Consider the following 15,367-nt stretch of genomic DNA (forward strand, 5'->3'; position numbering starts at 1 on the left):
ATGGCGAAGATGGAATGACTTGTATGTAGGTACTTCAGGAACTTTTTCTGCCTGAGGTAAGACTGAATTCTAATTTTGAAAAAGCTCTTAAAGGTTTGATAGTCAAATAGCTGGAATAAACTTTAAGTGAGAACCTCTCCAACTGCGAACAGAGCCATAACTCACTTCTGTGGGGAAAAATTGAGTTCCACCTCACCCATGGGTCTGTAGGTTCTTTGGCCCTTTAAGATTATTATGCCAGAGCTGGTGAACAGTTTCAATTGTTCTGTAGTGGAAGTGCTTTGTGTGCAATCTGAGGTTAACAAGTTGCTTTAAGAAAAGTGTTGGAATGCAAGGAAGACATTTAATGGACGAGGGGACTTCTAATCTCAGCAACTTGGACAGATTGTCCTGAGCCACTCAGGAAAAAACCAGAAAATTCCAGAGAGCCTAGTCCCCAGGTTAAAGTTAAGTGAAGACATTGCTTAGAAATCATGCAGCTTTTGTGGCCACCATATGGATGAAGAAACAACTGAGTTGAATGACGGTTTTTGGTAGATAGAACTGAAATGTTCTAGAAATATGCATCAGTTGTGGGAGTACAGTCATTTTGTTTTGTTTACTTACAAGTCACCTTAATGCTAAATGTATCACACCTGCTCTGTGCTGTACCCGATGATCAGTGCACCCTGGAAAGTTAACTACTACCTGTGTCTTAATTAAACCCTTGTAGCAAGGGCTGAAGCGTGGGTTACTAGTATGGACCACATCATCATTGGCATTATGCCAAGCTCTTGGAGGACTCAGCTGATATGACAAAATATACCTTAAATGCCTTTCTCTTGGACGGATAAATGGTTCACTTACAAGGGCAATAGGATTCACAAAAGTGAGCACTTCTAGCGAGTTCCCATGCTGAATCTAAAAATCAGAACACATTTACACATTGATCAAAATAGCAGTCTTTGAGGTGTGCTGCAATATTTGAACCCAACATATAAGGCTCCTATGGATAGCAGTCTCCTCCATACCTGTGTGAAAGACTTTACATTCAGCTTGTTTGAAAGCCTTCTGAGCTTTGACTAACATAATTTCCTTGGATGTTGTGTGATCTCCGTGTATTTAATAAAGGCAGGAACTGTTTTGGTTTTTGAGACTGTATCCCTGCTGCAGTGTGATAGAATTCATCACAGTGGTTAAATGCATGCCAAGGATACAAGCATAGATGTTCCTGTTTAACAAGGTGAGCGAGATGATCCTAGAGAGCACGAATCCTGTCTTTGGTGTAGTTTCCCTACATGCCCTTATGACAAATACTTGATAAACGTGTGTGCCTCATTGGGGCTGTCATATGCGCAAAGGTTTCATAGATTTCAGTGGAGCCTGCAGACCCAGATAAAACAGATGGGAGAGTGAGCTGAGTTGCCTCCTTGCAGTGGTAAACGGTGGAAACTGATCTTGAGCCTCCCCTCTTTCTGGGTGTTGACTAGCATTGTTCTGGTGGTAGTTGTGTCCTAGTAAACCCCTAGTAGGTGACCGCGGTGTTGCATTTCTCTGATGACAGTGTGTCTTAGAGCAAACTCTTCTGCTGGGGGTGGTTCTTCTCCCTCTTTTTGCATGAGATATTGCTTTCCTGATGTTGGGATTATGGGCTGGCATTCTTTCTGATGGGAACAGAAAGATGGTAGTAAACGTGCCCGTCCACAGCACACTCTACTCTTGTGGTAAATTATTTGCAAAGTGTTGCTAGCTGTCAAGAAATGGGGCTGTCAGTGAATATATCTTTTCACCACAGTTAACCACTTTGTCCTGTGTTTGTCTCATCTAGGATCAGGAAGCTTGTAGTGATAAATGATACCTCCTTTTGGCCTTACTAATTTGGGTTCTCAACTCATGATTCTTTTGCCAAGCAACTTCCTACTACCTGAGGTTACAGGTCTCAGCTAACTGTGATGGTAATTTTTCTGTGGATCACATGGCCCATCAGTAAAATGTCCTTTAAAATGGTCCATGTGTCTATGTGCAGCAATGAATGCAGATGTATGTAGGCCAGTAAGCTCAATTTTATCAGACTACAACATTTAGCCACATGGCCTAAGAATTTCCTGTTTTGAGTACTGGCTTCCTTTATCTAGCATTCCATGCAGGTCTGATTTGCGGAGGACTGGCGATATTTTATCACGTGCACTATAGCCTGTCTTGCATTTATGTTTGTGAGTTGCAGTTTGCCTCTTGGTAGCATTGCTGATGAGTACTTGCCTGATCTAGTCATGGAGCCGATGGTGCCAGGCTCCTTCCACTTCATTCTCTTCACCAGACTCAGTGATATTTGTGCCCCTTCATATTGTATGCTCGTCCCCTGATGTTCCATTGCAGTCTCAGAGCTCGTTTGAAAGTTCCCAATTGGTCAAGTTTGAGTCTTGATTTGAAATGTACATTTCATAAGAAAGAAACTACAAAAGCTGCTGTATTTATCCTGATTAACATGAGTGGAGGCCTGTTTATTTGGTGTGCGATTTTAAATGGGATTGGCCTCCAATCTTTTTTGTAATATATGCTACTTATGTTCAGAGAAAATCATACCGAGGTACTGATATTATCAATGTTTTAATAGTGACCACACACAGCGGATACACTTACATTAGTGGCTAACATATGCAAGATTACTTGCAGTGATCACCTCCGTGCATCTGGGCAGGGTTGCTAGCAGTAATGTTAAAAAGGCTTTGCCAATTTCGTATGCCTCTGTATGGGTAATTCATAAGAGTCATTGCTGCTATACCTCAAGCACCAAGGTATTAACATTATTAATCAGTCCCACCAAAGCTCCATGATTTTTCTCTCAGCAGCTTTAAATTTATTTTGGAAATTCAGTTTTTCTCGAAACATACGTTTATTAGTTTTAAAAAAAAAATCACACATTTGCATCTCAAATATACACTATTGATTGTATGTATACATATATTCATTCACTAAGCAAAAGCTTATAATTTGGAAGGTTAGGCTCCACACAGGAGAGCTACTGACCAGTAGCTGAAGACCTACCAGTAGCTCACAAGCTACTAGTTGGAGAAGCCTGGTTTACACTGTGGTACCTTTGGATTGCTGTTAAAAATGGGGTGAACGCATACCCAAACAAGGTATCTAAGTTTCATCTCAGTTTAATTATTTATTTATAGATTTTTTTTAGCTTATTTATTTCATTTGGAGGGTGTGAGATGGATATACTAAATAGATGAAAAATATAAAAAAAAATTGTCCGAAAAGCAACAAAAGGTAAAGGTATCTCATACAAATATTTATGTAACATTTAAAAACACAGATCTTTAGGGCTGTTCAGAAAAAAAATCCATATTGGATTGTTTTGTTAAACTCAATTTTGGACTATTGTTTTCTTTCCTAGATAATGGTATTTATGGCAGATTACCTTTGCCCATCAAGAAGGCTTAGACCACACCCACATACTTTTCAGAGTAAGTACAAATGTTTTCTGTTTATGAACTCTACTTCAAGCATAACATTAATTTAGTGAGGATATAAATTATTGTAACTGTTAATATTTGTGTTCATTTTTGTCTATATACTTCTCTGTAGTTAATTCTGCATAATGAAATGTTCCTAGACACACATAGCATCATAAATATGAACATCTCATACTTGCCTTTTTCATTCCAACAAAAGCTTTCTAAAAACTGAATATCTGTATTAACTACATCTACTTCAGCCATTTTAGTATAATGAGACTTGCACACAAGTTCCACTATCATCTGTGACCAACTTCTTGTAAACGAGCATGTTTCCTCACAAACACAGTGATAGCAGTTTGAGCAAAATAGGGCTTGTGTATTGTTACTCCTTCCATACCAGCCTGTGCCCTTCATGAGCTTGGTACGACATAGGACTGACTATATTCTTGATGCACTGCCTCAGTGCAGGAGCTGAGTGTCACCTCAGTCTGCCTTTGGAAAGTAGGATGCGCTGTTATAGATACTTTAGCTCCAGTAAAGTATTGACAAACAATGTTTGTAATTGTTTAAACATGCAGTAGCTGTTGAGTTAAAATTGTAACAAAAATCTGACTTGGACCTCTACGCGACTGCCTAAAAAATGCAAGTAGTATTTTTATTGGCTCTGCCATTAACTTGCAGAAGTGGTGTATGAAATTCTACTTATCACTATGAGTACCTCACAATTTAAAATATTTTGGATAGTAAGAGGAAGAAGCCTATCTGGTATCAACCACTTAGTCGTGGGGAAAGAAGCAAATCCTTTTGTTCATGTAACCCTCTTACACTCTAGTAGTATCATGCTTCATTTTCAGGTTTACCCTGACTCCTAAAGGTCAGGGTGCGCTCAACCATGTTTCAGGGAGATCTTAGAAGGAGTGTAAAGATTGCAACTCCTCCTAAAGATCCAAGTATCCCTTTATTATGGAGCTGCAGGGGATATTAAAATATTAAATATAATAGGGGCCGTAAATGCATAATTTGAAATGATGGTTCTTGTCATTTAATGGTTTTCCTATCTGGTGAAGACTGTTCAGTTCAACTTTATTTCGGCTAATAGCCATAAAAGCAGGAAGTACAGACAAGAAAAAGACATTTACAAACAGGTGCTAAAAAAGTACATTTGACAACAATTGATCACAGGACACATTACAATTAATATATAATGGGCAGAGTAACAATTAATTCTGTGCAATTAATTATGCATATTGCCTAAAATCTAATTAAAACCATAAAAAAGGTTGATTCCTTATAAAAAGCCAGAATAAAACCTAAATTAAAAACTTTAAAACCACATGATTTATACAAAAAATAGATTCGGTGCATTCTACAGTATTTAACATTGTGGGTGAAGACTATTCATTTTAGATGAATTCCCAGAACAACCGTTTTCATAACAGTGTAATTAGGTTGGATAACTGCTAGCATTGTACCGCTGTTTCCAAACCACATGAATCTGCATCTCCATGCCACATAATTCAAGTTCCCTCTGCTTCTGACAACTTTGATGGACCTTTTATTGATTTTATTTTTTTCCTTTAAGGAAAACTAACCCCTGAAGCAGCAAAATTATTTAAAAAGTTGGAGGAAGAACAGGAGGCAGATGAAGAGGATGTCTCTGATGATGAACCAGATGATGAACCAGATAAGGACAATGCCTATGAAGATGAAGCTGATAAGGAAGATGTTTCTGATGAAGGGGCAGAGGACGATGTGGATAATGATGAGGAGCTGGCAGGTGGAGACTATTCACCGAGTTCTGTTAGGAAGCGCCCTGTTCATAGCTTAGCTGAAAATGATAGCCCAGAACTGTAGTTTTATTTTTTAAGTATTTATACATTAAAGAAGAGGATCTGTAGAAAGAGGCTTGATGTGAACTGGAACAACTGTATGATCCATGCATTAGTACGGATTATAGAATGCCCTGGAATATATTTTCAATTTTGGCAAATATTTTTTTACTGCAGCCAGGTTCACCATGCTGAGATGGAAGAGTAGAACTAGCAACAGTGTCAGGCAATGTGCTGTGTGACTAGTTCATGTGCTTGGTATTGTTTCAGATCTGTATGAAATGTTAGCAGTACGTGTTTACCCCCCTGGGAAACACAAGTATGAGAACAGTGTACCTTTCTCCTCAGTTGGTGCACATAGAATATGAAGAGCAACGGTAATTGTGTTCTCTTGAATATTACTGGCTGAGAGTCCAGCACAATTATGTGCCATCTAAGAGGAGCCGACCAACATGATTGGTCGTGTTTACAAAACATCCAAAGGTGTTTTGAAACTAGAATATCAGATATATTCGATACGTGTTGAACTCTTTAGTCACTTGTGTTCCTTCCTAGTTACTCTAACTAAATCCATCTGCAACCAATTTATCAGCTTAACATTAATTTGATACCATTTTTTGATCATTTGTCAAGACTTGTACACACACAAACTTCGAAGTCATTAAGATATAATTTCTCTAAGCTTGTGACGCTTGCTTTTGTGTTTAAAAATAGCGAATTGCTGTACCAGATTTTACATTTATTTTCCGTGTTTCATAGACTGACTTTTTTTGTTTTTAGTTTCTAATTGTGTTTCTCTTACTATAGTTGTCAGCCATGTTTTTCTTTCATGGGTCTAGTTTTTAATCCTCACACAGTCCGTGAATACGATATTGAATATTTTTTTGCCAAATCTTGCTTGCCACCCATTATTTTTGAGGTGCTATCCAGGCATATACACATAGGTCCAGCAGAGATCTGAAAAAGAACTTCTGCAATTCATGATACTGTTTTAGGTCATGTTTTTTTTAAACAAAAATCCGTTGTGAGTAGGTTTTGATGAGGTGCATAAAGAAAGGAGATAGCGTAACCAAACAGTAGCCCCAAAAAAGAGTGCCTCTGTTTCCTCTGCACACGTGTAGCCCACCACACATCAACAGATGTGTGTGATGAAACACACTTCAGACTAGTGTGATGAAACCGCTAGTACAGCAGCAGACACAGCCATTGCTGCTGTATTTTATGTCGAGGTACTGCTATTCTATTCAAAACTCCTGCAGCATCCCTCCTTGCTCCAAATCCAGGCACTTTCTTTCTCCACCAACTATGGAAAAAAACAAAAAACCTTTTTTAACCCCACTGATAGGGGTTAAAAAACTTTGGATAGCAAGGCTTGAAATGGAAATCAAGTAGGAGCTCCCATTTCGGAAGAACAGAACATGCTAAAAAACGGCTACCTTCTGTCACAAAATTCCTTCTCGCTATTCTCTGTTTTTTATTGCCTTTTTCCCCCCATCCTTGGTACCCACCCATGTTTTGTTTTTTTAACACTTTTCATCCTTCACTCTGGAAAAATGCTGTAACTTAAGAAAAGATTTTAGTGCAATCATTAAGGTAGTCTTTACCTGCCCTAAAGTTTCCACTAAATAGTCAATTTTATAGCTTTAGCGAGTTTGCCATCTTAACAAACACTTGCTGGTAACCGGAATACACCACTGTAATTCTTATACTTTTGCATGTAGCTTCATTTTAAGCTACTTAGGGCCCCTTTTAAAGCGGCCTATTATTAAGACAAGTTATTGCCAAACATATTATTACTGATAATGGGCAGTTGTACCTTTACCTGCTCATTACAAGTTTTGACATCTTGAATGGAGAAAATATGTGCCACAATCCGTATTAATGCATTGATTTCCTTATGTTTTCCCCCTATTTGGGCCATTTCTCGTGCATATTTGCACCTTTTTTCTTTCAGCAAGCAGATGTGTGTCCTGAAATGCTGGACTATTTGTAATTCTTTCTGCCAAAAATGAAATTACCCGTACAATTTAAAATGAAAACGAGCCACAGACTGGTATATGCATTGGGGATGTGAGACATTTTGATTTTTAGGACCCCCAAAGTAGCATAGTTAAAATGCTTGAAAATATTCTACACACCATTTTGTATCTTATCAATACAATATGTCATTTAGACTTATATGTGCACTTATTTAAAAACTTGTTGGATAGGATAGAATGCTACACAAAATGGCATCTGAATCTCCTTTAATTTCTTTAGGTTATTAAACTCTGAAAATCTGAAATGCACTTAGGTTTCTTGCGAATGTAAGCTACTCAGCCTGGCCTATTGAATTGCAGACTTCTGCACTAAACCAAGGTTTATCTTGTACATTCATGAAATCTTCCCATTGCTGATATTTTATTTCATGCATGGGTAACCAACATATTTATGCCATTTAATATGATCTATTGACCACCTAAAAAGTGATTATTTAACAAAAGCATCTCACTGCTTGTGCTAAAGCACAGACGATTCATAGAAACTGAGACCTTTTTCAGTTGAAGAAGCATTATGTACTTTCCATCAAGCTGATATGTCCTCCATTGTGGTATGCTTTTTGTTCCATTAAAATATACCTCCATGCTCTTTTTTTTAAATTATTGGCTTCCTACCTTCCCTGAAAGTCCTTTTATGTTCTTGGCATTCACAATTTTAATTTATACACTGAGAAAAAGTTTGGCAGTGACATTTTCTTCGCCATACATCAAATTAACACTTTTGTATTGCAGGCCAAAGCTAAATAAAAGGCATGTGGCCTCTTTTGAGTCCATCCCTTGCTATCCCTTTCAGTTTATTTTCTTTTTTCCAAAATGAATCCATTCCCAATCACCAGGTAAGGTAATGCAGTATTAGGTTGAGAGGGAATCATTTTATTGCTTCAATATTCCTTTGGTGTATTTTGTAAACTTTCTTTCTTTGGAATACAGACTCGAATACTCCTCACCATGCTTTTACTGCATCAACTGAAGTAACGCTTGTTAGCAATTTAATTAAAGGCAAGTATTCACAGATCCCCTGTGGGTGCTTCTGCTGCATTTGATTTACATTTTTGTTTTCCTAGTTTCAAATGATAGTGATATATGTTTGTTGTTTAGACCAAGCATGGCAAAATTGGGATTAATTTTTGCCATTGACCCTAATTTAATTTTACTACAAGATATAGGTTGTGCTGGCGTGTGTTCCTGCTTGCGTTCTTGCTCTGTTAATTGTCGTTCATTTTTGTAATTTCCTTTATCAGTGTATGAGATGTATTTGTTCTCTTTTTGTGTGTGTGGTAAACAGTGAGTCCGTGTAAATAGTTTGTTTCTCACAATATTTTAATGTGAAAAGAAACTAATTGGAGTACAAACATTCTGTTACAAATGTACAGTATAGACGTTTACATACTTTTAATTCATAATGTTGAAAGGGTCGTTCTTTCTTTTATTTTCTCAAGTCATAGTGCAAAGGAGGATTTTAAGTTATTGTCTGTACATTATATTGGTGATAGGTCCTCTCACACTTTTTGACCATAGTTTGAGTCCTTTTATAGCTATTTTCATACTTTTAGATACTCTTGATAGACTACCACTGGCTTTGGAAAAAGCAAAACGCTCCTCCTTATGGTCCAGTGTAGTTGTTTCAGGTATATTCACGGCGAACAAATTCTGTTTCCTACTATTGCACATTTTCCAAGCTAGGCATGTTCTTAATACAACACTCATGGACATATGCAAAGTATTCGGCAGTGGAAATGCTTGTTTTTATGAGAAATATTACAGACGCTACCTCCTCACATGTATTGATGCAGCATTCTTAGTTAGCATGTTTCAGCTGACAACGGGCAAAGTTATATCTATGTTAAAAGTAATCTCTTGATGGAGGTTTTAGAACCAAAGCCTTTAAACCACCCTCTTCCCTCCTGCTAACAACAATCCTATTTAACTATGTGATGTGGCATATTTGAAAAATATCACAAAATGTAGTTTATCATGTTCATAGATTTTACCTGTAGTTTCTAAGTCATTGAATGAAATATCCCACTAACTGGCAGGTTAATGGTGATCTTAAATAGTTTTCTTAAGGAAAGCGCCATCATGGCAAAAGTGGACAAATGTTGGATACAAGTGTAAGTGCCTTATTAGCGAACGTTCTATTATGTGTACTATTTCTATCATAGGCTGGTATTCTGCCTTCGTAAAATAATCTTGCTTTTCCACTTTTAACCAAATAAGTTTTCATCAACTCTCTATTTTGTGTTTGGTGATGTATCACTTTTCAATAGGTGTGTTTTTTCTTGCACATTGTTAGTTTAACCAATATCTGTGGGCCTGTTCATACAAGTGCTCTGTTGCCATGTGGCATGTTGTGGGGTGCTGAATCAATTGTTTAATTCTGAAATGATTGGAGGTGAAGTCTGTTATATTTCTTATTAAATAATTGTGCTATTCAATGTTCTGTTTAAAAGAAAACCACCATCTTTCTAGCAATTACAGTTGTCAAAATTAGTTGTCTGTTTTTTAACCTTGAGTTGTTTGATGCAGAACTAAGTTTATTCTGGTTTTGAAAATGCAGTGCAACATCTATTTTTCTAAAATTCTCTAATGCAATTAATAAAGTCTGCTTTGAGTTTGCTTTGGAATTTTTCCTCAAGTTAAAATAAATGAGATTGTTTTTTATATTGAAAAGTATTACTTATTTAATATGAAATTTGCCAGTTGAAGCAGTGTACGTGTTCAACTAATTTAGTTGGCATGCCTGGTAAACAGGTTATGCTAAAGAAATGTCAATTTCTATTGTTACCAGTTGGTTGGATGATAAGATAACGCCTCAAAATAGACCTGTTATCGAAGAGCTTCTAGAATTGAGGAAGAAGCACAGTAACAGTTTACCAGCATTAAATGTCAATGTAAATGTTGTATTTGTAAAGCTCGCGCCTGCCCAAGCGACGGGGCGTCCCGGCGCTGAACTCATACCGCTGTGGAACCCTTCCTGGCTTTTCCATGTGAAATGTCCACTCCTGGGCACCCCCAAGGTGAAGCCAGGCATCCAAGCGCTACTGGGGCAGTTGTGGAGATTAAGCAAGCTGTTGCCCAGAGTCACAGAGTGGGATCCATGATTAGACTAGGCACCGAGGCGAGAATTATCAGGTCCGGGGAGATTGAGCCCAAGTGCCGCCGAGGCTGGAATTGAACCCTGGTCCCGGGCCAGACCTCTGCATCAGGGTCTGCCGCTCTAACCATTGAGCCACGCTTCTCCACTCCACATTACGTTCTACCTCCCTCCTAAAACCAGGTAACTGACCTTGTGCACCGATCGCGGCCAACAAACCTTGCCTGCAGGTTGAGATGTGTGTGAACTCATTGTTGGCAGCGAAGTACTGGGGCTATGGTTCGGACAGCGCTAAGAATGTTGAGAGGATATTGGGCGGGGCAGGTCTCGTGTTTGACAGGCAAAAGTAAGCAGCCTTTGTAGACACAAGGTAAAAAGCATCAATTTTCCAGGGGAAGCAACTTGCATTTAGTCTCCACTAATAACCAGCCTCTAATTCCACCCACTTCTTGGAAACAGTTTGATTAGTAGCAAAGCAGACAATGGCACAACCCTTCGCTTAAGCCACACTCTCTTGAACACATATCTGACACGTTCCACAGAGAGGTGGGGGTCCATGTGAAGGGTGTCTTTCATTGCTGGGCATGGATGTCCTGCTATGTAAGGAGCTGTCCAACCTACCAAGGTTGCTATGATGTTCAAGGCAATTTTATGAAAGCCAGAGGTTCCAAATACCAATTAGAGGCCACCTTTGATGAAGAACGCTTTATTTAGAAAACGTTCTATCCTCGTTGTGAACTGACAACTCCTGTTGAATAGACCTACGCTTCTTTTCCTGCTAAGCCTGCCTGCTTCCTTTTTACTGAGTGCTGCAAGGTTCCCTGTATAGGCACGTAAGCCGTACCACTGTTACAGGGTCACACTGACAACTATACAGTATTGGGCTTGAATTCGCCATCATTGGATCATTCATAGATTCACATGCTTGAGTCACCATTATGCTGGAAATCCCTGTTAACTTTAAATGACAGTTAACTATGTTAAAATGCCCTTGGGCCCAGCAACGCTGTTCAGTAGGAGATCCACCTCATTTGAAATAACACAAATGTCAACTGGAGCTGGATTTCGAGTGTTTTGCTCTCCCTAGAGGTCAGCACATATTATTACTGCACATGTGATAGTCCTTGGCAAGAGCCCTCCTCTTACCTATTTTACCTATCTTTGACCTTCATCTGCTACGTATTGACTTTTACTTGGTCTTCCCTGTATTTCCAGTCATAACATAAGCTTCAATTAACTATCAGTTGTTTTTAGGGATTTTTCAGAATCTCATTTTCTGGCCCAGGCTAACAGTCTTAGATGTCAGTATGGCAGAGAAAGGGAAAAAAAAACTCTCCAACTCCTACTAAGACTTTGGACAAAAGAAGATTTATACAGATACTCTGCAAAATCAGTACATTTATTGCCTTTATCCTTCTCATAAGGTGTCCAGGTGTGGCATTTAATTCCAAAGCACTAAAGGACAGGGACATTACATTTACTATTTTCTAGAGAAGAGAGCGTGTCCTTCCAAAGTGGATGGCCACTCATCTGGAGAAATTCCATTAAAGATGCTTACTTGGACACTTCCATGAACGGGATGCAAAAAAGGATGTATGTGGAACTTGCTCTGCTAGAATTTAACTCAGAAATGACTGCCTCTGCCTCCTCTGATGATGTGATCAATCCTTTGTTAGATAAGGTGTTAGAAATGGGGTTTCTGGTTGGCTAGGGTATGCAGCTAAGCCAGGCAGAGCCCGCCACTCTAGCACGAACTTAACCCGAAGGGATCGGGTATCAGCGCTTTACATAGCACCAGTTGCGTTACAGGAGTACATTCATTTTTTTATTAGGCACGGGGAGATTAAGTGATTTGCTCAGAATCACAGGATGTTCAGTGTGATTGCTGAGACTCAAACCCACTTCCCCAGATTCGAGGTCGACAGCCCTACCCGTTAGGCCAACTCCTCCCCCCCCACACCAAAGATAACCGGTGCTCACCCTCTGGTACCTTGGTGCAGAAATAGAAGGCTTATCAGAGATAATGTGTCAAGCGTTTCTGCAACACAATAAATATACCCTTCAAGAGACCACACAGGATTATATAAAAATATATATAGAATATTGTACATAAAACCAGACCAGACTGTCATGAATCATATTTACTGTGCAATTGTCCAACATTGCATATACTTTAAATTGAAGAACTCGTTATTCTGGTCAAAGCAAGGTAAAATGATGAAGATCATATCAGTAGTGCTAGTAATGCAGACTCTTAGGATAAACCACAGAAATTGCACGGAAAACATAGGTCACGGCGCACCTGTGCTCCTATTCCACTTGATACGGTAATTGTTGGGAGCCCTGGTGCAATGATTGTATGCTGACATCAAACGCATGCCATAGAAGCCCCTGTTCACCTACTACATGTGATAAGGTAATTGCATCTCAAAGTCTCAAGGTGTCTCGCCTCTATATATGGCCTTGCGCTGTTCTCGGGTTCTTATCCAAAGGTTTCCCCACTGAAGCACCAATCCCCCCTCCGACACACCCCCAGCCGGTCCCACAAAGGAGGGGGAAGGTGCAGACTTAAAGACAATGCAGGGAGGCCTCATTGGGTCCCTCGCTATCCCAAATACCCACGCACCACCTCAGCTACTTGGGATCATGTGGTGTAGCTGCAGTGGGACAGTATCTGTTAGGAGCCCCTATGTGAAGTTTGCAGACAGGCGGTAATGCGGCCCGGGCCTCTCTGGTGGACCCTGCTGTGTAGAGTATTCCAAGTGGGGGCTGCTGATGAAAGGATCAGAGCTCTCTTCTGGAGAGTTCTCTCGGGCCACAAGCATGCACAGTCATCGTTCTGGCTACTCGTCATCTTTTTTTAGGGATAGAGAGATGCACTGAGTCCCCCGGCTCTTGGGCTCCCACACGAAAGCAAAATCCAAAGCGAAGTACTTCAGTTTGCCAACAGCGGGAATATGCACTGAAGTAATCCCTGCACCTAATTCCCAGCAGCACCCACTGACAATCTAGCACGTTTTCACAAAGCAGAGGGCTGGCATGGGTAGAACATTGTGGTGAACTGCAAGTACGCACTGTGCTCAATCCCCAGCAGTGCCAGCTATCAGCCAGGAATGCTCCCACAAAGCGGAGTGCTGGCACTAGACAAACTGTGGCGAGCTAGAATAAGGCAAATCACAAAGTCTTAAATGTCCCTGAGACCTCGAGGCTAACGGGCAAGCCAGCAAGTCCTCTGAGAAACCTGGAGCACAAGCTGAGGAGCAGACAGGCCGCACATTAGTCACTTAAGCAGAGTGGCAGTACCCTCCAGTAGGCCAGCACAGCTTAGCAAGTAGTCCAAATGGCGGTTTCTTCCGGCAGCGCAGCAGTCCTCTGGTAATGGTCAGTTTGTGGAGCCAGCAGCGTCTGGTTGCAGGTACCACGCACTGTCTAAAACCATGGGGTCAAAGTCCCAATACCTATACTGAAAAATGTCTTGGCTGAAGGATGACTTCAAAGGAACCCTTAGAAGTGTGCAACAATCCATTTTCCCCAGCCCTGGCTCCAGACGATCATTATGGGTAAATCAGCACATTTTATGAGGGCGGGACACAACCTATACAAGTGTGAAACATCTCTCCCTCTCCCATCCAGACTATCAGAATGTAGATGAATGTAGATGTAGCCCCTGTTACACCCAACCCTTCCTGTGTGGTGGCAGTCTGTCTGTCACCTAGCCCAGACGTGTTTTGGAGGCAGGTTGCAACGCACAGAGAAATTACCACTTTCTAAAAGTGGCATTTGTAAAATAGCAATTTCAATTCCAGCTACTCCCGTAAGTAGGATTTATCGCCACTTTTCTAAACATACCAAACATGGCAACGCAACTCCTTTCTGATCAGGATGGAATTGCCACTTAAAAATATATAGGGGAACTCCCTATGCTAGCCTATGAGAGGAATAGGCTTCACAGCAGTGAAAAACGAAATAGGTGGTCACATCCAGAACATGCCATACATAAAGGCACATGTCCTACCTTCTAATTACACATCACTCTACCTATAGAGCCTACCTTAGGGGTGACCTGTGTGTAATAAATGGGGAGTATATCGCTTGGCAAGTAGTTTTAAATGACAGGTCAAAGTGGCAGTAAACTGTGCACACTGGTCCTGCAGTGGCAGGCCTGAGACAGGTTTGAAAGGCTACTTCTGTGGGTGGCACGATCAGTGTTGCACTCCCACTAGTAGCATTTAATTTACAGGTCCTGGGTATATGGTATACCACTTTACAAGGGACTCATACATAAATAAACTATGTCAAACAGGGGTTAACCTATCATACCTTGTTATAGGATAGAGCACATGCACTGATTAGCAGTGGTAAAGTGCTCAGAATCCTAGGGCCAACAATCAAGAAGGTCAGAAAAATAGGCAGAGTAAGTCAAAAAGTGTGGGGATAACCCTGTAAGAAGGGCCATGTCCAGTACAAGACATCAGTGAAGGTATAAAAAACGGTGTGGAATAACCTGCATGGAAAATGGTGCGAAAACCCAGCTCCTCTTGCACCCTGTGAGTAGTCCCGTCCAAGTCGTCGCTGACAGTACCCTTCAATTGATGCCCTTCTCACCAGCAATATCTTACAGGCAGTGTCCCATCATATCCAAGAAGAGTCTGTTGATACCATCGACAATGATCAGACCCTGGTCAACGCCGACTCCAGTGGCACGCTCTTTGTCGGCAACCGCACCATCAATAACAATTGTACTGCTAAGAGTTATTGTGTGGTTGCATAGGACCGGACACAAACCCTTCCATTTTACATAGTCCTGTTTAAAGTAGACATCATTTTAAACAGTGACCTTTGTAACACATTTTGATTGCGTAACAGCGTACCCAGAGAAAATAATTTCTTACATGTACATTTCTTCGTATGTTCATTATAGTCTCTTAGAACACTGCACAAGGTCACTGGTACTCTGCG

The 15,367-nt window shown here is 40.3% G+C and overlaps 1 protein-coding gene across 1 annotated transcript in view; it reads left to right on the forward strand.

Annotated features, from left to right (window-relative positions):
• TMX1 (thioredoxin related transmembrane protein 1) overlaps window positions 1-9,984 on the forward strand; it is a 35,340-nt gene extending 25,356 nt beyond the window's left edge. Inside the window, exons 7-8 of the mRNA XM_078659736.1 lie at window positions 3,383-3,452; window positions 5,029-9,984. Of these exons, the coding sequence (XP_078515862.1) occupies window positions 3,383-3,452; window positions 5,029-5,300 (342 nt within the window). The 3' untranslated portion in view covers window positions 5,301-9,984. The remainder of the gene's footprint in view (window positions 1-3,382; window positions 3,453-5,028) is intronic.
• Window positions 9,985-15,367: the final 5,383 nt, after the last annotated feature.

This window comes from Lissotriton helveticus, chromosome 9 (genome assembly GCF_964261635.1).
Source record: "Lissotriton helveticus chromosome 9, aLisHel1.1, whole genome shotgun sequence".
In the NCBI taxonomy this organism is placed as follows: domain Eukaryota; kingdom Metazoa; phylum Chordata; class Amphibia; order Caudata; family Salamandridae; genus Lissotriton; species Lissotriton helveticus.